The sequence below is a fragment of the Meleagris gallopavo genome, chromosome Z (genome assembly GCF_905368555.1).
Source record: "Meleagris gallopavo chromosome Z, MGAL_WU_HG_1.1, whole genome shotgun sequence".
NCBI classification, from domain to species: domain Eukaryota; kingdom Metazoa; phylum Chordata; class Aves; order Galliformes; family Phasianidae; genus Meleagris; species Meleagris gallopavo.
In genome coordinates, this window is record NC_139435.1 from 50,426,098 (window position 1) to 50,452,206 (window position 26,109).

General features: G+C 40.0%; 1 protein-coding gene across 6 annotated transcripts in view; it reads right to left on the minus strand.

The window, feature by feature from the left end:
* The window catches only part of ARB2A (ARB2 cotranscriptional regulator A), a 256,461-nt gene extending 230,612 nt beyond the window's left edge, over positions 1-25,849 (minus strand). For 5 of the 6 annotated variants that reach the window (XM_085214488.1, XM_085214492.1, XM_085214487.1 and 2 more), the window contains exons 1-2: positions 25,714-25,849; positions 3,876-3,999 (exon numbers count right to left, since the gene is read on the minus strand). In XM_085214488.1, coding sequence (XP_085070614.1) covers positions 3,876-3,981 — 106 coding nt within the window. In that variant the 5' untranslated portion in view covers positions 3,982-3,999; positions 25,714-25,849. The remainder of the gene's footprint in view (positions 1-3,875; positions 4,000-25,713) is intronic. The other variant, XM_085214489.1, reaches the window with a different exon arrangement.
* Positions 25,850-26,109: the final 260 nt, after the last annotated feature.

The window sequence follows — 26,109 nt, forward strand, 5'->3', positions numbered from 1 at the left end:
CACATTATCTAAGCCTAGCATCGATACACTGGGCAAGGGAGGTGTCCCCCTCTGCTCTGCTCTTATGAGGCTCTATCTGCAGTACTGGGTCCAGGCCTGGGGCCTCTAGCACAAGAATAATGTAAAGGTATTAAGAGTGGGTCCAGAGGAGGGCCACAAGGATGATCAGAGGGCTGGACCACCTCTCCTATAAGGAAAGGTTAAGGAAGTTGGGTTTGTTCAGCCTGGAGAAGGCTCCAGGGAGAACTCATTGTGGCCTTCAGTACTGGAGGTGAGCTTATAAGCAGGAGGAGGAATAACTTTTTATTGATCTGATTGTGAAAGGACAAGGAATAATAGCTATAAAATAAAAGTGGGGAGATTTAAACTAAACATTAGGAGAATTTTCATTCAGAAGGTGGTGAGGCATAGCTGCCCAGCGAAGCTGTGGCGCCCCATCCCTGGAGGTGCTCAAGGTTGGATGGGGCCCCAGGCAGCTGAGCTGGTGGGGGGCAGCCCTGCCCATGGCACAGGTGCTGGAACTGGGTGGGCTTTAACGTCCCTTTCAACTCAAGCCGTTCTATGATTCTAAGAAAATTGCCTTCAACTGTCTTGAATTCTAAGTGAACCAAGGAACTGTCTTCAGATGATCTGGCATTCATTCCAGCCTCCATACAACTGCTTCCAGCTCCTCCTTCCCTAAATGATTTCACTGGGTAAAGCTACGGAACCCTTGTAATTCTAACATCTCTCAAGCTCATACTGTGGTGCCTAAGCACCACTGCAATATCTAAATAGCTATACAGTAATTGCAAGTTGTCTAGGAGATTTCAAAATGCAGCTTTTAAAAACCATAGCTCACTTTTTCATCAAATCTACCATGGGACAGGAAGTCCCATGACATTCCATCTACATAATCAATCTGAAGCTTGTTCTTCTGGATTGTCCTTTGAAAGTTCTTAGCAAGTCACTCTGGTTCTCAACCAAATAACAAAATGATAAAGAAGAAAAAAGCCAGCAACTTAGTCGAACAGTTATTTTTGCTATAGGACACAAAAAAGCACTCCCTTTCTTCCCCTGTATTTTCATAGTGTAAAGATAACCAAAATAATCATTAACACTTTACCTGTTCTTAGGGAAGAGACTTCAGTACACCTGTACAATTTAAATGCACCAGAATTTTCATGTCTTCTTGCTTGGAAATGTGTTTACAAAGAAGTGGCAGTTACTATATGTAAAGAACTCACCTCTTGAGAAGCAAGAGCAGTATTATATAGGTTGCTCTGAAAAGTAATGCCTCCTACTTATTTCCATGGAAACAGATACAAAGAGCACAATAACGCTATTTGATAAGACCAAATTCTCAGCTACAAAACGTTTTTTAACATAGTCATCACCAGCAGCTATGCATTTTTGCCAGCAATGAACAAGAGTCTGCAAGCCCCACTCGTAAAAATCTGTTTCAGTGAAGTTGACTCACTATTTCACAGCTGATACAATAGCATCATTAACAGGAAAATGTTGCCCATCCAGTCCATCTTTTACTGCCCCAAACAGCTAGAAGTCAGAAGGTGCATATCTGTCCTATCCAGTAGACGTGGTGGGTCAGTCCAGCCAAAATTGGTGATATGCTCTACAATCTTCAAATTGGTACAGGGCCTTACATGGTCATATTGGAAAGAATGATTGTCTTCTTCTCAAGTATGATTCTGGAAGTTCAAGCCTTTATTTTAGTGTTGCATCTTGACACTGGTAATGATGTGTTCCAGGAACTTGTCACTTTGAATCTCACGTGAATCCCCCCATCCCCAGGCTGGATGTGGCTCTGGGCAGCCCAGTTTAGTAGCTGGAGAACCTGCACGCAGCAGGGGGGTTGAAACTAGATGATTCTTGAGGTCCTTTTCAACCCAGGCCATTCTATGATTCTGTGATCTGGGTTCAATAGGTGCTGACAAACTGTGTCCTTTCTGTTCTTGTGTGAGCATTCCTGGGATGCAGATTGTGCAAACTTTGCAGTATTCCATTGTTTACAATGAACTGCAGCCAATACTCAGCTCTGTACAAAGTTCCTTGCTTACAGTCCACTGACTTGTGCGGACGAGCTATCAAGCTTCATTTCACGGCGTGACAGTTGTGTGTGGCCAAGAGAAACATTGCTTGCCTTTCATGTCATTACTGCCGCTGCTGAAACACACCATCCACCACCTCACTGTGCTCACATCCACTACTTGGACTCCATCAATATTCAGCAAATGTTAATGAATGTCAGTGAGTGCCATTTTTTCAGCATGGAGGAATTCAGTGACACTTCTTTGCTCCATATGCCCTTCAAAGCCAGACACCATTTTATCATACTGCCCTTCTGCTGCCATCTGTCACATGGCAACAACACGTAAAGGAATATCAATAGGAAGGTTCAGTCTCTACTATCATACCACCAACATTCACCTCTGATATCACGGTCAACATAATAAACTATGAGGCATTACTTTCAGAGCAGCCCTTGTAAACGAAATACATGAAGCTTATCTTCAGTAATTAAAGCAGCTCTTGAATTACATCTACAATCTGAGCCTCACAGGAAGACTTCAATTGGCCAGTGCTCCAATCACTGAACCACTCACCTTCCTGTGTCATTTTTCCCTCTCACAACTAGCTAAAAGTGTGCTAGCAAATTCTTAGATTCTTTCAAGATCTGATAAATCGTTCTTTCACTCTCAAATTCAATTACAGTCTGGTTCAACAGAGCTCAAATTTGAGTGATTTGCAGGAGTCTGTCTTTCTATAGCTTAGTAGGAGTTCACCAGGTCACATGAAGAAAATCACACCCTCCCACTAAGTTTAAATTTTTAATTATTAGTCATTTCTTAAGGCACTTAAGAGGAATAGCTTTAAACTAAAAGAGATGGGATTTATGTTAGATGTTAGGAAGAATTTTTTTTTACTCAGAAGGTGGTGTGGCAGTGGCTGCCCAGAGAAGCTGTAGATGCTCCATCCCTGGAGATGTTCCACACCTGGTTGGATGGGATCCTGGACAGCCAGATACAGCAGCTGTCACACCTGCCCACAGCAGGGAATTAGAACTAGATTATCTTTAACGTCTCCTCAAATCTAAGCCATTCCCTGACTCTCTGATTCTTGTGTAATAATCCTTAATAGACAATCAAATCAATGTCAAGTTCAAAATTGAGGTTTTACTTTTCCAAACATTACGTAAAATTTCCTGACCATACATTCAACAAAATTAGTATAGATTTGAATAAAGTAACACACAGGTTTTCACCAAGCCTTTCTCAAATACACAATTTAAGAAACACTACTATCACTGTATAACAGAAGATACATTCCTAGTACATATTTGTGCAAGTCCAATTCTCTAAAAATGTCATCTATTGCATTTATTCTTCTCCTTATGAAATTTACTACCTAGATCACTTAGATTGTGTGATTTTTTTTCCTAAACATAAAATACAAAGAAAATTCTTTAAAATCAGTACAGATATAAATGTCCTGAAAATGGTTTCCCTGCTAACATACCAGAGTTAAAGGGATTTTTAAAAGCTGTAATACGGGTAGTTAATTCTAAAACATAAGTGGCACAAAAATTAAATTATACCTTCCAGAAAATAAGATCGCAAAAGCACAAGGGATAATTATGAAAATTATAAAATTAATGGATTTCTTACTCTGCTACTGCTTACCACAGACCATTATTTATAAATCATCTTATAAAACTATTGAAAATGGACATTACACACATAGTCTAATCGTCTCGTCCAGTACTGCAATTCCGAGATTCTAACCCACAGCAAGATCAAAGTACTTTCCCTTCCTTAATATTAATAACTATTTCTGAAAATTCTGTATACGTGAAAAGAAGGCAAAAGTATTCATACCCTTTAATGCAGTAGTCTTTTCTTTTTCATCAGGGACTCCTTGCTGGAGTTGAGCCATCATTACCCAAGCTGTCAGCAGATTTAAAATACTAAAATATAAGTGCATCTATCTTCAAATGACAATCTGAAAATCAACAAGTTAAACATTAACAAATTTGACTTCTACTTCAAGGGATCTTATTTGTTAACACATATATAAACAGAACTGCATATAAAACAGAACTCATTACAAAAACAAAGCTTCCCTGAGTATAAAAAACAGTATATAAAGTAAAATTTAAATTGACTCTTTCCTTTTCTTCAAAACGTATACTGGACACAGTAGAGCGTCATCGCACTATCACAGATTTAGAGATTTCACAACGTAGTGTAACACAAATTCCTCTATCATGCGGGGTCAAAGATTCAAATTCACAAGAATAAATATTAATTTCTCCCTAATACTGAAGGGACTTGATTTATTCAACAGTCATTTATTGCAAATCTAACGTAAGATCAGTAAATGATTAGCTTTTTGGAAAAGCACAACACTTGAAAGGCCACAGTAGAAAGTACAAACAAAATCAAACATAATTAACAGAACCTCCAAAATCTCTGCAGATTTTTCTACTTCAATTACTTAGATTTAATTATTCTTGCTGTATCATATAGCTTTCAGTTTTTACTAAAATTATAATACGGAGTACATAGCTCAAAACCATTATCTCCACTGAAATTTATCCAGTAAATATCCAGGTACAGCACTAGGTATAGACTAGGTATGAGTATCCATACAAAACATGTTTAATTTTTTTCCTATTGCACAGAAGGCAACCCAGACATTCAAATCTGCAATCCCTTTCATCTTGAATCTGACACCAAGGGAGCAAACTACCAAATCACAATCATTGCTTCTCCCTTTTCAATAAAAAGACTTCTATGTATTGAGTTCTTTTTTCCTTCATCCTTTTAGTTGTTTCATCTGTCAGTCATGAACAATTTGTTTAACTCTTCTCCACAATATATACTTCATCATGGACAAATCTGCGTGAACTGCATTCCCTGTAGCAACCTGCAACTTTTAAACAAAGAGCAATATGATTTACCCACTGTACTGCTGGCTCCCTAAGAGTTGTAACCGTAAAGAATTCCAAAATGGTTGTTAAGTAGTTTAAGAATTAAAAATAGCAGAGAAAAAAAAAACAAAACAACAAAACAAAAACAACAAAACAACTTGGTAAGGACACAGAGTGGCAGAAGAGGAGAGTGTTTTTTCTTCACAGAAATTATTACATTAAATTAGAGAAATATTACCCAAAACATTTTCTTGTAGATTAAGGAAAAAAATAACATAAGGAGCTGATAGTTATTAACTAAAGAGTTTTTTTTTTTTTTTTTAAGTTGCTGTTCAAGGCAGTTTAACAATCTATTCTAGAAGTTTGGCCTAGGTCAGACTTTGATGCCTTCCTTGGTGGTTTCAACTAAGCTGCTGCGAAATGAGAATGCACTGTCCAAGTCTCTTATAAATGTAATTTCACCAGGAAACTTCTACTTTGATTATGCACTTAAAAAAAAAAAAAAAAATGGTACAACTCCACGCAATTAAGTTAAAATGGCCATCTTGTAGCTAACACTTTAATCATGCTAGCAGTGACAACACAAGTAATGAATAAAAAGGACAGGAAAGCCACAGCTATATTTTTCCTATTTTCTGGCATATAACATATTCAATATAAATATTAAAATGGCTCAAACATTGATTTGCACGCGTGGATTTTTTTAACTACATTTCTCAGATGCTTCCAAGTAGTTCACTGACAAGACGACCAGATAGAAAATCTTGACCATCATCAGTCTGTATGTTTGCAGCATAAAAACATATACATTCCAGTTAATCACAGTAGAAAACAAACAAAATCATTCCAATTACATTTACTAAAATTGCCAGAAAGTGACAGTGATACTGATTTGTGATAAGTCAGATGAAAGTTATTCTTGGGTAGTCCTCCCTACAGGACATCTGAAGATTCATAATTGAATATAGTTCAGTTAATGCAGCCACAAGTCACAAGTTTTAAACAAGTGTTTAAAAACATGTTATTCACCAGCTTAAGTAATACGGAATTTATCCACACAGATTCACCTTCATAAAATAATCCCCACCAATTACTCTAAAAAATTAATGCAGTGACAAATAATTTCAGCCACTTTTGTTCCTTTCCAATATATACGTATATTATGGTAACCTACGCAGATCTGGTCACTGAGGAAAGAGCAGATAACTTACAGGCTATTAAATTTAGAAGCACCACTTATAAATAAATAAACCTCAATTTAACTTTGGGATGGAATTTTGAGTTCTTTTTGTCAAACTAAAAAAACTGTTACAGCAGCCACTGGAGGGAGGACTTGATATTAAAATGAGGATGAAACAAGCACACAGAATTTTATGTACTGTTTGCAAGAATAGAGCATTCCATTGAAACACTCACTGATATTTGTTTAAATGACAAACAGAAGAAATTGGATGAGAGGGCTAGATTTCCTTTCTTTCACAAATAGATGTTGAATGAGCTGGAGTCTGATGGTCCAGAAACAAACAGTGGAAACATTACAGAGCTCCATGAATACTTACTTACTCAGTGCAGCTAATTAGATGATCCTTTATAAAACATCTTTTATTTGTTTGTTCCAGTAGCTAAGACAGGAACATGACCTAAAGACAACAGTTATTATTTCTATGAGAATTTACTTTATTTTCCAAGTATCTTGCCTTTGCAATCAAACTTCAGGGATCTATCAGAAAATTTATTACACATATTCTTCAACTTCAATGTCGAGCAATACTGGATATCATTTGGCATCATAAATATTTTGGCTTTGCGTGGGACAGGAGGCATTTTCACCAGACCCGTATTAATACAACTATTGGATTCACAAATGATCACTGAGTTTAAAAACAACAAACAAAACAGACATTTGCACACTTATGGTAATATGTACGCATATTTTCTTTTTTGTGAAGTAGTACCAGAAACTCGGACCTTGATAGTGCTTGATTTGAAAATGAGCAGTATCAAAGTATATGCTCTATTGTATTCCGACTCTGAAACAAATGCAGACAAACAGATTTTTAGAGACTTTTATTTATTTTTTTTTCCAAGATGCAAATCCAGCTAGAAATGCAGCAAAAAAACCCAAACAACTTTGTATAAGATTTTGCCCTACATTAGCGATAGTTGAAATAAAGTCAATGTTTTGTGGTACAGATACTCCAAGTAAAGGACACAAATAATTGCAATGCTAACCCATTACAAGTGCACCACAGAAGAAAACACTGGCACTGTAAGGCAGCAAAAATCTATATAGTTTATCTGAATATGAGTCACGAGAATGCCTGGTTACAATGCTTTATTAGAAGACAGCTGAATCAGTCTTGCTTTTTGTAAACCAACATTCTAAGTAAAGGACAAGTAGTCCTTTTAGACTAGTGCAGTGCTCCTGCTGAACCCAGTTTTACTTGAAATAGATATCTGGATGACAGCTGGGTTTTTAGTTCTTTCTCTGTATAGGCTCAGAAAAAGCACAAAATACATTTTGTAATCTGTAGTTGATTTTTTGTTTGTCTAATTCTATTTTATCCCTGCTTATAGGACAAGACATTCAATATCAGTAACATTGCTTCAATTAATGTTATACTTCACTTTTTTCTACTTATAAAGACCTTATTTTCTTATAGGTTTTCCACACTTTATCTCTGAAGGACAATTATTTCCAGCCTGCTTTAGACTAAATGGTTTTGAGTAGGATCAGCTAAAATGTCAACATCTTGTATATGAAGAAGGTTCAGAGGCAGTATCTTTTACTCAGTTTTGCTGTTAATGAGCAGCTATGGCATCTCCATGTTGCAGAGATCAGAAACTTTGCCAGAGGATCAGTTTAGCATGCAGCATGTGCCTCTTCCTTCTCCCCTTAGAGCCTGCCCAGATCTGCACAAGTAAAACTTGCTTTTTGCACACATTTATTATAGACTTATTAAGACTTATCAGAATTTCCAGAAAATTTACCTATTTGCCTAGAGCACACTCCATACAGTTGCAAAAAACCAGAGGGAAGACATACAGGAGGAGAGCAATAAATGCTAGAAGAGCAGGATCTTTTACCACTTGAGTACAAAGAAATTGGCAAGAATCCCCAAGTCCCTGAATCTTGGTATATCTTCACATTCTAACAAATGGTGGTGGGATTTGCTGATAAAATACAAGACTGCAGCTGCCATTAGAGGTTGATTTATTTCCACAGGATCTACCTTCTCATGTTATTTACCCCTGAAGCTCAGTAGGCATTTTACTACGAGCTGTATGTATTAATGCCCCAATCATGTGAAGCAACATGGCTGTTTACAAGGGACAGATTCAACTTAACTTCGTGTGCTGAAATTCTAATTATTCTAGTTTAACATTCTTGAAATGTTGAAAACGACCTTCATAACCATATGTCTGTAGATATGATCAAATAAACATGTTAAAAGGATACAAAAACAGGAAGAACAGCCTCAGCATAGCCTCTTAGAGACTTACATGATGGCCTTATCATTAACCAGCAGAAGGTTCAAAATGAGCATCTACAAATTTTCTGCAGCAGTAACATCAGATGCTTAACACAGTACTCTCTAAAGCACTGATCTTCTATATATTTTAAGTGTGTAGAGAACCCCATTTCTTTGGTTAGAGCAGATGGGTTGTGTCTACTGAATCATGCAAGTAATACTGGAGACAGAAAAAGCAATCCTGCAGTGAAGACACAAGAACGGTGCCTAGGATAACTCTACTGAAAGAAAGAATGTGCTCTTAACTGATTCAGATCCTGTCAAACAAAATGTTCTCAGATGATTTTTTCCTGTACTTCTTTCATTTTCTGCGTGTTCAACCTGAGCAATCCACTTCAATGCTCAGAACCAGGGATTGCACGATTCCAGTTTTAAAACTTGGAAGAATCGTCTCTATTTTTTTCAAGCTCAGCACTCCAGGTGAGTCTATGCTGCTGAGCAGGGCATTAATTTCATGATCCCTCTTCTCCTATCACCTACCACAAAAATGCCACTAAGAATCCTCTACACATAATAGATGATAGGGAAAATTTAAGGAATCAGTGTTGATGAAGAACTACTACCCTGCAATTAAAGCCTCAAAAAAAGTCCATGTAACACACAGTAATGTTATATGCAATATAAGATTTTCGTTGTGTTGTTCTACGGTACACAGGACTACATATCAAGCAATGGGGACAAATAGAAATGTTGAAGAAACACAAATTTGGCAAACAGTTGTGTGTGAAATGGTCTTTAATTACAGAATCATATTTTCTCACAGTGTACATTGCAAGGATAAGTAATATTGGCACAATATTACTTCGTAATTGCCCTGTGACAGTTTATAAAAAAGAAAACTGTCTTGGATGGATTTTTACGATGATTGCCTTAGACTGCTGGTTTTAACAGAATTCTGGCTTGAAAGATGGGGTGGAGAATACTGACTCTCAACAGCCTCATCTCTGTACATACTAAGTAGTTAGAGGACAAAGCCAGAATTTTTAATCTTTTTTTTTAATGTCAGCTTTTCTCAAGCAATCCCATGGGTCAGCTGGAAAGGGAAAAAGGCCTCTAAAACCAGAAAAACTCTAAGACTATTAAAAGAACCTTCTCTTAGGAGAGACACCAAAGTAATTTGCAGGACCACTACAGACAAAGAGGGAGAGACTAGAAAATTCCCGAGAAATCATTTCTGCTTTGGCTACCATCAAAATCTGCCTAGATATGTATGTGTCTAGTACTTTAACTTTTTCTCCCCCTCCCTAACTCCGCTCTGCTCTTAATAGTTTGACTTTCAAAAGAGCTACGTGCCATTAATTGAAGACTCTTGAAAAGACAACTGACAAAGTAGCTGAAGATCCAATGAACACTAGCCCAGATCCTAGCACACAGCAAAGGATTTTTAATCCTCCTCAAGACTCTCAGCTGCGAGGGAGTGCAAAAAGAGCCTAGGGAAGGGTAAGGGGTGCCTCCAGCTTTCTGGGACATACCTATTTTCTCTATATGCAAAGAATTAACATCACCATCCAGACTATTCTGCTTGTAACAAAAGTACAGCAGTATCTAAGACCAAAGGAAGCTATTCCAAATTAAATAATACAGAAATAAGCATATGAGGCTACTGAAGACATCAGTTTATCATCAAGACCCACTACTTTTGTATCAAACATCCCAGATTCTCACAGTGTATATACCTCTTCTTTCCAGCACTGTCTGCCTCAATTGATCTACCCTACAGCTCTGCCCACCATTTCTTCCACCACAAGAGATTTCTCCCCTTTCAGCATTTTTCTCAGTTTTACTAATACTGTACCTCATATTTCTTTGTCTGCTTCTCTATCTTAGAAGCAGCAGATATTTTCTGGCCAACTGAACAGAGGAGTACTGCTTCATTTCAACCATCTATCATGCAAAGCAAACAGCCCTGTGAAACACATGAAGTCTACAAATTTGGTTTTGTGGGATTATCACTTACCAGCACCACATTACATTATAAATAAATGATATGAATAATATAAGCATATTATTCATTTAGTCCATAATTTAAGAACAACTTTATCTTAAAATTCTGATCGGCAGATTTCTTTTGCTTTCTACTACAAAATAACAAAAAGGACCAAGATAAAGCAAGGCAAGTAGACGTGCATCTTGTATAAACTTCAGAAAAATGTGGAAAAATATTCTACTAATTGCCTAGTTTAGTAAGTACAATCAGACTTCAGATAGCTCTGCTACTGTCTTGCCTCCAACCTTTCCGTATGTGCCCAGAGTCAATCATAGCATCATATAGCAGAGTGGTTTGGAAAAGATCTCTAGAAATCATCCGGAGCAACCTTCTGTCAACAGCATGGCCTATTCATCAGGTAATCCAGCATAATGCCACGATCAGCCTTCCCTATTTCCAGTAAGGAAGATTCCACTGCTCCTATGCAGAACTTATTCTAACGTTTAATATTTCTAGTAGATTTTCTTGTCCTTACATCCAGATGGAGTTTCCTGTCTCACCATACATCCTTATGAAAAAGAAACTTAAAAAGACAACTTCTTCACCATAAATACCTTCTAGAAATTGGATGATTGAGGAAATCATTCCAACTCCTCTCTGCTAAATGTCCTCGAACCATTCTTCAAACGCCAAGTTCTCTAATCATCCTGGAAGCCACCTGCTAGATCTACAATTTTACAACATCTGTCTTGAACTGAGGAAACAAACAAGATGAAGCACAGAATCACAGAACCACCAAGGTTGGAAAAGACCTACAAGATCATCCAGTCCAACCATCCACTTATCACCAACAGTACTCGCTAAATCATATCCCTCAACACAAAATCCAAACGCTCCTTGAACACCTCCAGGGTCAGTGACTCCACCACCTCTCTGGGCAGCCCATTCCAGTGCCTGGGCACTCTTTCAGAGAAGTAGTATTTCCTAACGTCCAGCCTAAATCTCCCGTGGCACAGCTTGAAGCCATTCCCTCTAGTGTTATCACCACTTAAATAAGAGAAGAGGCTGACCCCCAGCTCACTACAACCTCCCTTCAGGTAGGGAGAGCAATGAGGTCTCCCCTGAGCCTCGTCTTCTCCAGACTGAACAATCCCAGCTCCTTCAGCCGCTCCTCATAAGGCCTGTGCTCCAGATCCCTCACCAGCTTTGTTGCCTTTCTCTGAATCCGCTCCAGGGCCTCAATGTCTTTCTTGCACTGAGGGGCCCAAAACTGGACACAGTACTCGAGGTGCAGCCTCACCAGAGCTGATTACAGGGAGACAATCACTGCCCTGTTCCTGCTCCTGAGGTATACCTGAGGTATGCTCCTACTAGTACAGGAGATTAGTCAATTTGCCCTTATTCCCACAAAGGTGCAGTTCTAGCCATGTTTAGATAGCTGTCCAAAAGGTTCTCTAGCTCCTTTTAGTAGAGCTACATCCTAGCCAGGCATTACAAACCTGTGGTGGTGGTGCTTAGAAATTACACCTTTGTCACTGTGCACGTTCACAGTGAAGTTGAGCAGCTGCAAGAAATGGTTTGTTTTAGTCTCAGGTTTAAACACGCTGTCCTAACAGTAGCCATTCCAAACAAGAGCTAAAAAACTTTACCAATCATTCCAAACAAAAACAGTAAAGTTCTTGGCATATTTTGTGGAAAACATTACATTTTCTACCAGCTTGAATAAACTTCTAGTAGTGCTCTCTAGAGGAGCACTACCTTACTGTAGCTGCAGACTCCGTTGGCAAAGTTCAGCCAAGCACTACCAATCACAAGTGTGTGCTGATGGAAGCAGCAGACAAGCAGAGAGACTGGAAATGCTACCTAATTTAACAAAAAGCATCTCAAAAAATTTATAGTTTTTGCTTTGTATTTCCTTCAGCTAACCAATTCTAAGACCAATCAGTCTTTAACTACAGAGTATTGCACAGAAAGGCATGCAATCTCAATTTTATTAGCTCTTAAATTAACCCATCACTTTCTATGATAGTTTCAAAGGTTACTGTTTTTTGTACTGTGTTTCCAGTCTGAATTAGTAAAGCTTTTTTTTTTTTGGACTATGGACATAACTTATCACATAACTGGATAACAGCAAATAAATTCTTTACCATTTATCATTTTACCACTTTTGGGTTGAAATCAAATTTTACTAGAAATGATTTAACATTATTTCCCAAAGATAGTTACTGACTTGCTAGATAGTTCTTATAAATATTTACTGAAGATCACCACTTTTGAAGACTGCTTCTAGTTTAAACTTTCTAAGGAAGAAAAGTTTCTAAGTTCCTCATGAAGCAGCTATTTAGCTTACACTGAACAGTCTATCAGTTTGAACATGACTTATTTTAAGTAGTCAGTTTACATAATATTAAATTATACTGCAGCAGTAACTGTAATAAAGCAAACCCATAATCTGAATGAAGTTTATTCTGTCATTTAATTATTAATATAATTTTCCATTAATATTCCACTCATTTAATCAAGTTGTGACAGTCTGATCTATTATTGTCTGCATTGACCTATCCTCTTCCATCAAGCACTGACCACCATCAGCACTTCTCTCATCTTCCAGTATTTATTTATCATTCTAAGTATTATTTAAAATGAGTAACAATAGACAAAGGACTTCCTTTAACACATCTTTTATCATTCTTTGGGTCAACTTTAATAAATAATCAGCCCCAAAAATTACAATACCTAACAATGAAAATGAAGTGCCATAGAAAACAGAGGACACTCGAATTGTTAGCAAATTCAGACTGGGATTAGATGACTATTCAGAAGGAATAGTGCTGTTAAACCTATCTTAATCATCTGAATACTGCAATAGTTGAAAAATGTAACTGCCACAACAGAGTTTATCAATACAATTATAGTAATTACAGTAAACAATCCATTGCACTATTCTGTCTTTATGTCTCCTTAACACCACATGGATAATACATAAACCTCACAAATCATGTGGAAAAAACTTCATGCATAACTAAGGCCTGTCCACATTAAAGCACTTATCCTTCTGTCCACCTCCCTAGAACAGCTGACCACACTGTTTCCTAAAACTACACAGAAATGAATGCAAGAAAAGCACAGATACATCATATAGTGTGCTGCATGGAAAAATATGGACCATCATCAGCTTCATCTAATGTAACAAGGGACTCCTGTAAAACATACAATCAACTTTCTCACATAACAGACGAATTTTAAGAAAATCTCCAAGATGTTGAAATAGTATTATCTTTAAAAGCATTCTTACATAAGATAATTAATTTAAAAATGAAGCAGGACAAGGAAAAATGAATCTGTAAAGAAAACTTACAGCAAGGCAAAATGTTTGCAACAATCCACATTATAATATGTATAGATAGAGTTCATTTTTTTTTCTGCAGAGGCTTGTATGATGCTATGCTTTGGTTTTGCAGAGAGAGCACACCAAAGTTGCTGAGCAACTCTGCAGAGAGCCAAGGGCTTCTCTGTTTCTCACAATGCCAAGCCAACAAGGAGCTGGCAGTGCACAGGGAGCTGGGGGGACACAGAATGAGGACAGCCAACCCCAGTTGACCAAAGGGGTGTTTCATAAAGGATGCCATTCAGAGGGACATCAACAGGCTAGAAAGGTGGGCCTGGGTGAACCTGATGAGGTTCAACACGGCAAAGTGCAGAGTTTTGCACTTGGGCCGGAGGACTCCCAGGCATCCATACAGACTGGGAGGAGCAGTCCTTGAGAGCAGCCCTGCAGAGAAGGACCTGGGGGTCTTGATGGATGAAAAGCTTAACATGAGCCAGAAGTGTGCTCTTGCAGCTTGAAAAGCAAATGGTATCCTGGGCTCCATCAGAAGAGGGGTGGCCAGCAGGGACAGGGAGGTGATTGTTCCCCTCTACTCTGCTCTTGTGAGGCCCCATCTGGAGTACTGCATCCAGGTCTGGAGCCCCCAATACAAGCAAGACAGAGAGCTGTTGGAGAGGGTCCAGAAGAGAGCCACGATGATCAGGGGACTGGAGCACCTCCCCTATGAGGACAGGCTGAGGGAGCTGGGCTTGTTCAACCTGGAAGACAGAAGTCTGCAGGGTGACCTCATTGCAACCTTTTAATACCTAAAGGGAGCCTGCAAACAAGAGGGGAATCAACTCTTTGAAAGGGTTGACAACTGCAGGACAAGGAGAAATGGTTTTAGGTTGAGGGAGGAAAGATTTAGGTTGGATGTCAAGGGGAGGTTCTTTACAGAGAGTGGTGAGGTGCTGGAACAGGCTGCCCAGAGAGGCTGTGGATGCTCTGTCCCTGGAGGTGTTCAAGGCCAGATTGGATGGGGCCCTGGGCAGCCTGGCCTAGTATTAAATGGGGAGGTTGGTGGCCCTGCATGTGGCAGGGGGGTTGGAGATTAGTGATCCTTGTGGTCCCTTCCAACCCTGGCCATTCTGTGATACTACATGGCAATGTGCTCAGCAATAAAAGGTGGTGGAAAGAAGGAAGAAGTGGGGGACATGGAGTCATGATTTTTGTCTGATCAAGAAACTGTTAGGCACAATGAGCCCTGCTTGTCTAGAAGTGGCTGAACATCTGCTTTCCAGTTTGGAAGTAGCAAACAGATTCCTTGTTCTCCTGGAGTTCCATGTGCGGCTTTTGCTTTACCTGGTAAGCTGTCTTTACCTCAAAACTAACGCAGCAGATGTAAAACACGTCCCAGCTAGACATGTATCTAACTATCATGACAGTTAGTAATAAAGTTATGACAGTGTGCTATCACTCTGCTCCCAACATCCTCCTTCAGCCTCACTGTCATATGCAAGATCTTGTTCTTGTGGACAAATGGGCATGTGCTAGATACTACAAGTCTAGCACCTTACTCATGAAAACAGAGCAGCCCAAAAGTCCCGTGAGCTCTCCATTACAGGATCCCCCTTGAGTAGGGATGTCTCTTGAGGTTACTCCTGTAGAGAATCCCTTACACCTGTGAAGATGCCTTGCTGACACAGATACTCAGTAAGTGACTATTAAACTTGGTTAGTTTTTCTAAGATTGTATCTTTGACTGTGTACATGTAATCTCACAGACATAAAACACTGACCTCTGGGACTAGGTGTGAATTCATCTGCACAGATGGTCCTTACTTCTGTGGTTCAAGATCTCCAGAAAGCAAGAGAGAACCTCATAACTCAACAGAGGTGTCTCCTGTATGCTTAACCCTATGTTTCAAAAACCCAAGTGTATCCAGCCATTTTGAATCCTCTTAAGTCACTGTGTACTTTGTTAAATCGCTGTATCAGTAAATACATTCCTGCTTCTCTCTTAGGAGTGATGCAAACAGGGTAGTCGTTTCTATCTGTGACAGAACTTCAAATTAAATGGAAAGCAATTACCAAAATAAGCTTATACCTAAAAATGGCTCAATTTTAAAATATTTCTCCATCTTGCAGGAGACATTTCAGGCAAATGTCTCGGTTTCAATGGACAGATCTTTTGGGCAACAGTCTCTAAAGCTTCATGAAACATAATTAATATTACTGTAAGCTGCTTCAACTTGGAAAGAGGAAATTCCAGAGTTTAGAAGAGAGCAGGACTTTTTAGGCTGTATATATAAGGTCGCTCAAAATTTCAAATGAGACCTGAAGAAGTCAATTAGTGAAAATGATCCTGGCACAGAATCATAAAATCATAGAATCGCAAGGTTGGAAACGACCTGCAAGATCATCTAGTCCAACCATCCTCCCACTACCACTGCTACCACAAGTCTCTAAACCATATCTTGTAGCTAACAACATCTTGGGCTGCTTTAGAAAAACAGTGCCAGCAGCTCTGAGTTCCCCAGCAGAATAGACATGAGCATACGCTTAGGGAGTCCAGTGCAGGGTTTCAAAGACCAATCCTTTGCAACCCTGCAAAGAGCATTTGAAGTCTTTGAAGAGGCTGAGAGTTGGGACTATCCATCCCGGAGGAGGCTTGGTACAAAAAAGGTGAGGAGAAGTATTATCAGTGCCTATTAAATGCCTGAACGGAGAGTAAAGACTACTAAGCTGGAAACTTCCTAGTGGTGTTCAGTGAGAGAACAACAGAAAATAGGCATAAATTGAACCATAGCAAATTCCATCTGAACGTAAGAAAAACTTCTTAGTCTTAGAGTGGTAACATTGGAAGAGGGTTATGTTCCAATGTCCCAGACAGCTTAAGGAGTCTCTGATCTTGGAAATAACCATAACTTTCAGAACATTCCAGCTCTCAGTGACACTACAAAGGGTAAAGAAGTGATGCTAGACAAAGTGCGTGACATTTACAAATATCCATTTATGCACATATTAGTTGCCACTCACAATAGCAATGAACAGCTTTAAACATGAGATACGAAAATCATTACAAGCACCACGTGTGAGAATTAGAGTTTGTGGATTAAGAGGTTTTACTTTTTTTGTGCTATAAGGCATTTAGATGTAATTCTTCAATTTGTGTAAAATAGCTGAAATATACTATCAAGAAACTGTCAAAACCACTAAGAGCACAGCCATGGCAAATGTGAAATCTGACAATACTGGATCTTACTCATTCTATTAGCAATCATTCTTTTAGGTTCATTAAGAGGCCTTTAAGCTGGATAAAATCATTTTGTAGATGCATGGAACCTTAAGAACTGTCCACACTGTCTTTCCATAGATGGCAGCACAAGATAAATATGTACATCATCCTTACCACTGACACTCTGAAAACAGTTAATTCTATAAGTATCTGGAAATAAGAAAACTGAGATTGTTCTTGTGCATTTAGTTCAGCTCCCATGCACTGAACTCCAATCTTATACAAAAAAAGATGTGAAGAAAATCAAAGCAGTGATGTGTCTGGAGAACAAGCCTTCTGAGTGCCAGAGGGAACAGGTGTTATTTAGCCTACAGAAAAAATGGAGTTTGGAGGGGGGGTTGGGGAAACTCTGTAACTCTCTGTAACAGTCCTGTCTGTCATAATGTTTCAGGAGGGTAGTCTTCCTAACTTGAATGTCTTTTGTCACAACCCTTTAGCTCCTGATTATCAAGAGTTTGGAAATTGATGCCCTTTGTATATGCCCTTTAGCAATCCTTTCCATACTTGCAGACTGTAATCATGTCTTTATTAGTCCCTGGAGTCTAAAGGATTCATGTATTTTCCCCTAAAAGACTTTCCCACACGCTTAAACTCCTTAAATGAAATACCTCACACTGATCAAGTACAAGCAATGTGCAGAAGAATGAAATTATCATGACATTTTCAAATACGTAACTTTTAACCAAATACCCCAGAATGATTACTCTTTTTGCAACAGCATGTTACTGACTCATGTTCAGACTATGAATCACCTAAAATAAAAAAAATATATATATTTTATCTGTAATTACTGCTATTTAGCACTTATAGAGGGAACTATCTAGCCTAAGCATGCTCCTTTGCATCTGTTTTTTCCGACTGTATGATTTCTTCCATGTTATTTTTCCAATTTCTCTAAGCTATTTGAAATTCTGAAGTTACTCTTCACAGAACTTGGTCTGCTACTGTCTGTAAAGTAATAAATGTACTCTTTCTATCATTATCATCCAAGTCATTAGAAAAGTGAAGGCACTTTTTTTTTTTTTTTTTTTTTTTTGCAAAGCATTTCTGCCTTTTTGAGTGCACAGAATGAAGATGCTCACTTGGTACACAGCTGTTTAGTTTCTTGTTCGACCTTCCTCTGCCAAGCTTCAAGAATAACGTTTCTACCATACTCAGTTCATCCTCCCCCATATTTCACTGCTTTTCACCATTCTCTTCTGTTTTTCATATAAGTTCCCAGTTCCATTTGGCCTTAGTTCACCCTGACAGCTCCAGCTAACAATCCATTCCCTTCCTTCCTAAGCTATCCTCATTTGCCCTTTCACATCAAGAGCTTAAACAGAGATACGGCCAACTTAACAACCTGTTCCAAATCTCCCCCTGATCATTCCCATCACCTAGAATAATTCATGCTGCAGAAGGAACAGGGGACTACAAAAGCCCCCAGAGGTTTTCCAGAAACCCAGCTCCGTGCTGTCCACTTCCACAGGTCACTCTCATCCCAAGCCTGTGGAAGAACAACTCTTGCTTGTTTCATGCTGCTGCTGCACAAGTCCAAACAACTAAAAGGGCACAGCAGTTGTTGTACTGTTAGAATCACTGTTGATTTTTACATACTGAAACTGAACTGGATGCCCCTCCCCTTAAACAAAAGTAGACTTTGCTAAATTTGCTATTCAAAGAACAAAGGTTCCAAACCACACAATCACATACCTGGAAAGGGACCCCAGGAAGTCAGCTTGCTTACTGAACGAAAGACATATTAGAATGGGATGACTAGGCACTTCTCCATTCAAGTTCTGAAGTTTTCAAGAATGGCAATTCCATAACTTCTTTGGGCACCATCCCTATGCTTAACTATAATCACAGGAAACTTATTCACCATTCTTTCCCATAAAGTAAAACACTGCAATTTACCTGCTACTTTGCACTGCAATGAAAAGTGAAGTTTAGAAGAACCAAAGAAAACAAAAATATTAAGTTATCCACACCACAACCCTCTTACAGAAAACTAGATGCTTTAATCCTGCCATATCCATCAAGTTTTCTTATACTCCTGTTAATAGTACTCTCTGGAGATAACAGTCATCTAGAATTTTTTTAAACAAAATGTTATTTTAAATGTTTCCTATGGTCATTGCCAAGCCAGCAAAATCTGAGCTTCTCAGAGGATTGCCAGCTTTGAAAAATTCAGTTTCCCTATAATACCAACCAGGTACTGACATTTTCTCTCTCAGAGCAAGAAAATGTAGGCATGGGTTGGCATCATTAAGGAACTGGGCTTCCCATCTCAGCATAACTCCATTCCTCCCAAGCTCCCTTCCCTGGACCAACTACCCACACAGGCAGTAACTCAAACTTCTTGTTATTTTGGTTTGGTCCTCTCACAGTTGCTCCTGAAGGACTTATCCTAATTTTTCTTACTACTCAAATATTTAGTAGAAAGAAATACAAGAAAAACAGAATAACCATAACAAAGCGTTAAAAGAAAAAGTCCACAATGATGTTGGGAAGACAAGAGTGTTAAAGCAGTCTTTCAGGAATGTACATTCTACCTGTCTGATATTAGTGAAGTTGGTGGCACAATTCACATGAATGTAAAACAGGGTACATAACCTATTTAGTCAGAGCAAAAATGGGGATCATCTGTTGCATCTTGTTGGAAATAAAGTTTCATTATCACAGTGGACTTAAGACCAAGTGACATAACTTGGAGCTCTTATGCTGCCATTATCAGAATACGTTAAAAATTTCTAAAAAAAAATAAAAAAAAATTGAGGACAAGTTCTTATGCTGAGAAATGTTAAATCCAACCCAAGAGAAAGCTGTGTTCGACTCCATCCGGACATAACAAGTACCCCACTGTGTCATAGAGAACAAATGTAGAACAAAGATAGTTCCTGCCCCCGGGACTTAGAATCAAAGGTCCATATTACCAAACACAGTTTTGCAAAACGACTTAAGCAGTCCCACCCCCTACCCATGCTACCATCTCAACTGTGCTGACAGAACTGATTGTAGCAATGCACCATGAACCAACTCAGGGAATCAGATCTGAGTAAAACCAGAACAGGGAGCTGTTCAGAGTGAAAACGTCCTTTATTTCTTTTTATCCTTTTTCTTTTTTTTTTTCTTCTTTCAATTATCAACTTCCAGATTCAGTTCATTATCTGGTAAAACTGAGGTAAGGAGGACAGAAAATGACAGGAAAATGTAGTTGCTCTATGAGAACTTTTTAAGCCAGTTTGAACATGGGCAAGTAGGAAACACAGACAGCCAAAGGAAAAAAAAAAAAAAAAAAAGATGCTATCACTATGGCAATCAGTTTTTTCCTTCTTTTAAATTTCAAATCCTCTTGCTTCAAAATGTAAGCATTTGAATTAACAAGATGCCTCCATTATTTTTTGTCTCACTGACTACAATGTATCAAATATGAGTTTGCAATACAAATGGCTTTGTTGATTTTGATGTCTCTACTTTCTCTAAAATCTTTCTTATGGTTGGATTGGGTAGCTACATTAATATGGTATCACAAATTGGGAGATGAATATCAGCTTCAAATGTATCGGAAAGAGGCAACACTTGGAAAGAGTTATTCCAAAATATTCCAAATATTCCAAAGTTTGATCCAGGTGAGTCCCACAGAGGAACAGAAAGTACACTGGGTGCAAGCTTGTCAGGACTTGAGCCAATATGAGGCTGAAGGTACACATCTCTTTTTAAAAATATCTCCAGTTTTGTTTTTAACTATCGTGACAGTTTCTACTTAAATCTGATACTCTTAATCAAAACCAACAAGTATGTTCTGCAGGATGAATTACAGGCTTATTGTTGGAAACAACAACAACAAATTCCTAGATGCTGCCAAATTTATTTGCTTATACTCAGGACAAGAAAGAAAAAAAGCAACGAATGAATACAGCTTAGCACCGTAAACAAGACAACTGAGATTTGGATGGAATATATGCTAATGGTGCAATACATAAATATGATATTCACTCAAATGTGAATTTCAAGTCTTTGTGAGTCCAGGCTGGTGTAAGTTTAAAAGAAACTACAACCATCACATTATCTGTTGCATGTGATCTTCAACACAACATTCAAGCCAACTTGATACACTGACAACACAGTCAATCGGAATCATTCTGTCCATCTTCTCAGGCAAGTAGTCTTTACTCAAAAAAAAACCAAACACCCAAAAAACACCCAAAAAACAACAACAAAAAAAACAGGATAGTTTTCCTTCCAGCACAGAGGTCATATGACAACTGCAAAGTACAACAGAACTGCTAGCTTCCAGCATGTATCAAAAATAAAACAAGAATGAGGTCTACTATGCCCTCCTCCCAAGACAAAAAAACGAAACTTCAAGCAAGATGAGAAGCAGGAGAACCCGTTTCTCCTATGTCTCATCAGCAGCTTTTTTTATGCATAAAGATGACATGAAGAAAGCTCAGTACGTCAGCAGAATAGTACAGTGCAGCTGAACAGTCCAGAAAATTCAAAACCAAATGTCCAAGAACATCTAATTATAAACAGAAAATAGCAAATTTATGAAGCTTATATACAGACAAATCCAGACAAGTCTTCTTAGGGAATCATTCACAATTTCCAAAGCTACTTATTACACTTCAGATTTCTTATCTACATGCCTGGGAGTAGTTAAGAATAATCAAGATTTGTTTCAATACAGTTAAAACAGTTTGCATTTTGTCCCTTTCAGAAAAAAAAAAACCAAAACCAAAAACCAAACAACCACTACAAACAACTTTTTAGCTCAAACTTGAAATTAGTAGTGAACAGGAAAACTTCCTTATGAAGATAAACAACAAAAAACATTCCAAAAACTTTATCAATGTAACGAGATGGGTCTTAAATAAACAAGCATCAAGTAACAAGCACTTAAACATTTAGTACTGCCAGTGCTTCAGGTACAGGTCTGCTTCCAATCAATGCAGGAATTGCCCGTCTGCAGTACAAGTGACTATGTGTACAGGCAACTTCAACTGGAACGAGCACTTCTCCCTCTACTCATAAAATAATTTTTTCCTTTGCCAGTCAGACAAAAAACCACCTTATTGCTAACAGAAAAGTTTCCTAAATTTGTGTAATAATACAGTTTTTGAAAGAACACTTATTTTATGTAAGTATAAAAATCACAACTTACAAAATTAAAATGTCTATACAGTAGGGTTAACACAGACTGGTCCCTTTCTATATCTTCTGAGCAACAGAAAGCTGAAAGGCTTAGAAACCAAAGTGACTACAAAGCAGATGCACCTAAAATTAGCTTGATCAGCTCTATGTAGTGTATCTTTTCTCTGTTGGATACCAACTAAAGAGAATATTCATTGCAGTACTGGGGAGGTTTCAACAAGCAGGACCTTAATATGGCTGAAATCCCCTCCAGGAGGGTGCAACGGAGTAAAAGCAGCGACACCACAACAGTGCCAGCCCACAAAGCAGGACGCCATTCTTACTAGCAGCATCATCAAAGATTGACACACACTAGCAGAGAGCTTAAGAAACTGGTAAGGGGGCTGATTCCCACAGTGAGCTCATGTAGAAGGTAACTGGGCTGCAGGTTCACCATCTGCTGAGGCCCTCAGGGCAAATGGTCCTTTACTTCTTCCTTCTCCTAGCCCCTCCTACATCCTTTGAGATGAAGGCACCCAACAGTGCTGTGAGCAAGCTGATGTAACTGGAAAGCAGCATTTTACTTGTGAAGTTTTGTGTTTGCTGGATTTGCTTCCGGATCCAGAGTCCTCATTCCATTAAAAAAAATAAAATAAAAATTATATAAATACATATGATGCACAATATAACCACAATGCCTTAAAACACTGAAAAAATCCATGCAAAATAACCATTTTCAACACATTAAATTCTACTTCAAGAATCTCACTGAGTACAGATCCGTGAAACGAATCTAAGGACTATGTAGGCAATATATACATTCACAGTTACAAAGAGAAACATCTCTTGAAAGATGGGATAAAAATCATAGGGCAGCATTAAGTTTCGTAAGCAGATGTCTTCATGCCCATGGTTAAATAATTTGTTTCAGTAAGTGAGTGGAAAAAAAAAATTAAGAGATATGCATTCATCCTTTGCATGCATACTTTACTTCAAAGAATTCAAGGAATCTATTGTAAACGTAAAAAACTCCACAGTCACCACAGCACATTGCTCCCCAAAGGAACAGCGGGTCAAATTCAAAGTACCAGCAATAGATTCTCATTCAGAACATTTTCTATAGAGACCAGAATGGACAAAACCTCCAAAACCTCAGAGCTGTGTCTTCAAGGGTAAAGAAAAAAAACAACTTAGGTTGTGAACTTAAAGGATGAAAGACCAAAACATAACTCCCTACTGAGTGATTACAAGGAGAAGCTTTCCCAAACATTAGCTAACTATGAGACAAAAGACAGCTCAGTAAAGAGTCAACTAACAGATTAACATATAGTCATAATTGGCCACAACCATTGAAAAAGCAATCCGAAGAAAAAAGGCAAAATCCAGACTCTGATGAGAAAGCTGCAATAATTAAAGGTATTTCAGTAAGGCAGCCAGCACTCACAGCATGCACTATGCTTCTGAAATGATGATGCCCATCTGCCTCCAGCTGCTCGGTACCGCTGGCCTGCTGGAAGTTTTCATCTCGTTCCTAAGCCTACCAGCACCTGCTAACCTACTTCAGACAAAAAGTGTCAGGTCAACTTAAGCACTATATCACACCCGTGTTAACCCACCGTGTTTGGGCAGGGGCACATCAGGGAGCAAGAAGAGGCACAAGAGGACATGCTGCAGCCACAAGAAAACTGCAGCATTGCCCCAGGCTGCCCAAGAGAACACCAGTGCTGTAAAGCTAAGATGTTCGCTGTCTGTACATTACAGCATATTGACCTTTTCTTACACGATTATAAAACAATTGTAATATTCTTCTGGCTTTCTCTAACCAACACAATCAGACAGCTTTGCTGTGGGTAGCACAAGTTGCACCCTCTTTTGCTTAAACTCTTATCAAGAATTGCAAAGAACCATCAGTGAGCACAAGGTCTCCACCTTTCTGTTATTGTGAGGGCAAATACCGACACAGTCCTCCTCTCTGTCATCATTTTTCTGTGTCACCAATCACTGTACAGTTGAGACCAGTGAGACAATGAGCTGTCTTCCAGCTACTGTTGATCTTCTAACACATCTTTCACCAACCACGTGCGTTGTGCCCAAGGCTCATTACTCAAACTTACCGCCTTATCCAAAACGTTGCACGGAAATGCAGTAAAGTGTATGCTGCGCTTTTTGAGGACATGTCAATTTGGCTTACATGTGATTGAGCAGCTGGCCCATGCAGCACTGTGGCTAAAAGTCTGAAAGGGCAGGAGGAAAGCTAACATTTCTTCAACAGGCTCTACATGCATCTGTTGAGATGTGCAACATCTTTTGTAACAACAAACTCTGAGTTACCTAACTGCCAAACCACAACTTTTCAACAGTGGTCATTTAAAATAAAAGCTACCTCCCTAAGTTTCGTAGTCATTAAAGGTTGAAAAAGATTGTGTAGCTCATCCCCAATCCAACTTCACCATGCCCACTGACCACGTCCCTCAGTGCCATAACCACACATTTCTTGAACATCTCCAGGGACGGTGACTCCACCACCTCCCTGGGCAGCCCATGCCACTGCATCATTACTTAAGCGAAGAAAACCTCCAATATCCAACCCAAATTTGCCCTGGAGCAACTTGTGGCCATTCTGTCTCATCCTATCACTGCTACCCAGTAAAACTGGCCAATCCCCACCTCATCACAGCCGCCTGTCTGGCCACAGAAAAGAGCAATGAAGTCTCCCCTGAGCCTCCTCTTCCCCAGACTGAACAATCCCAGCTCCCTCAGCCGTTCTCCGTAAGATTTGTGCTGCAGACCCCTCACAGCTTCTCTGCCTTTCTCTGAACATTCTCCAGGGTGTCAATGACTTTCTTTCTGTGAGGGGCCCAAAACTGAGTACAGATCTTGAGGTGTGGCCTTGCCAGTGCCAAGTACAGAGGGGTGGGGGGGGGAGTTTAAGTCTGTACAACTCAGAAATGACAAAGACTTGGTGAAGGTTCCATGGTGCCCAGCCAACTCTATGAAACCCCCATAGAGAAAGAAGTTCTCAGCCTCACAGTGCCAGGAGAGCGAAGCCCTGAGTGAAAGTGAGCACTTGGGCCTGGCTTTGCAGTGGGTCAGAAGAACTGAGTTCACCCAGGGACTTTTTCCTGTTGGTGACTGTAAGGAAAACTTACAAAAGGTACAAGAGAAAGCTGCTGTAAAGAGAGAGAGCACCAAGACTACCAGAAGCTTGCGGTGATGTTTATCGTGCATTCTGGACAAAAAGAAGCCCCGTGCGGTGTAGCAGGGGTCGTTCGGGCTGACGCAGCCCGCTCCCGGGGACCAGCCCAGCAGCCGCGGGCCCGCTCAGCAGCGAGCTCGGGCTGCTTGGGACGGGCGCCGCTCACGCCCGTTGCCAGCGGCGCCCCACGGCCGCACGCCGCACCGTGGAAGTACGGGCAGCCCGACCGCCGCGGTCGCTCCCGGCCTCTACCGCTCGGCGGGCCGGCAGCCCAGGCCCGGCGACTCAGGCGCGAGGCGGCCGCGCGACGCGGGCCCGCTCCTCCCGTCGGCGTGGCGGCCCCGCGAGCAGGGCCGAGACCGCTCGCGCCCCCTCCCGCCCCCGGGGCCGGGCCGCAGCACGTACCTGGCGCCCGTGGCTGGCGGGGCGGGGCGGGGCAGGAGCGGCGCCGTCAGCGGGAGGTGCGCGGTACCGCCACCGCGCGCCACCCGCCCCTCTCCTCCCTCCCGCTCCGCTTCCGGCATCTGCGCGCCATGACGTCAGCACCGGGGGGCGCTGCGGGAAAGCCGGAAGTGGAGCGGCAGCGGCAGCGGCAGCGCGTGGGGCTGGGGCGTCGGGCGGGCGTGGGGAGCGCTGCGCGGGCAGCGCTCGGCGTGCCGTCCGGCTGCTTGTAAAAGCGAATTGCGTGGAGTTAAGTTAATGCCCAGTGCTTGGGCGTTTGCACCTATTCTTGACGCCACGCACGTAGGGCCACAGAATATCTCGAGTTGGAGATCATGGATAACTACTAGGCATTTCCAG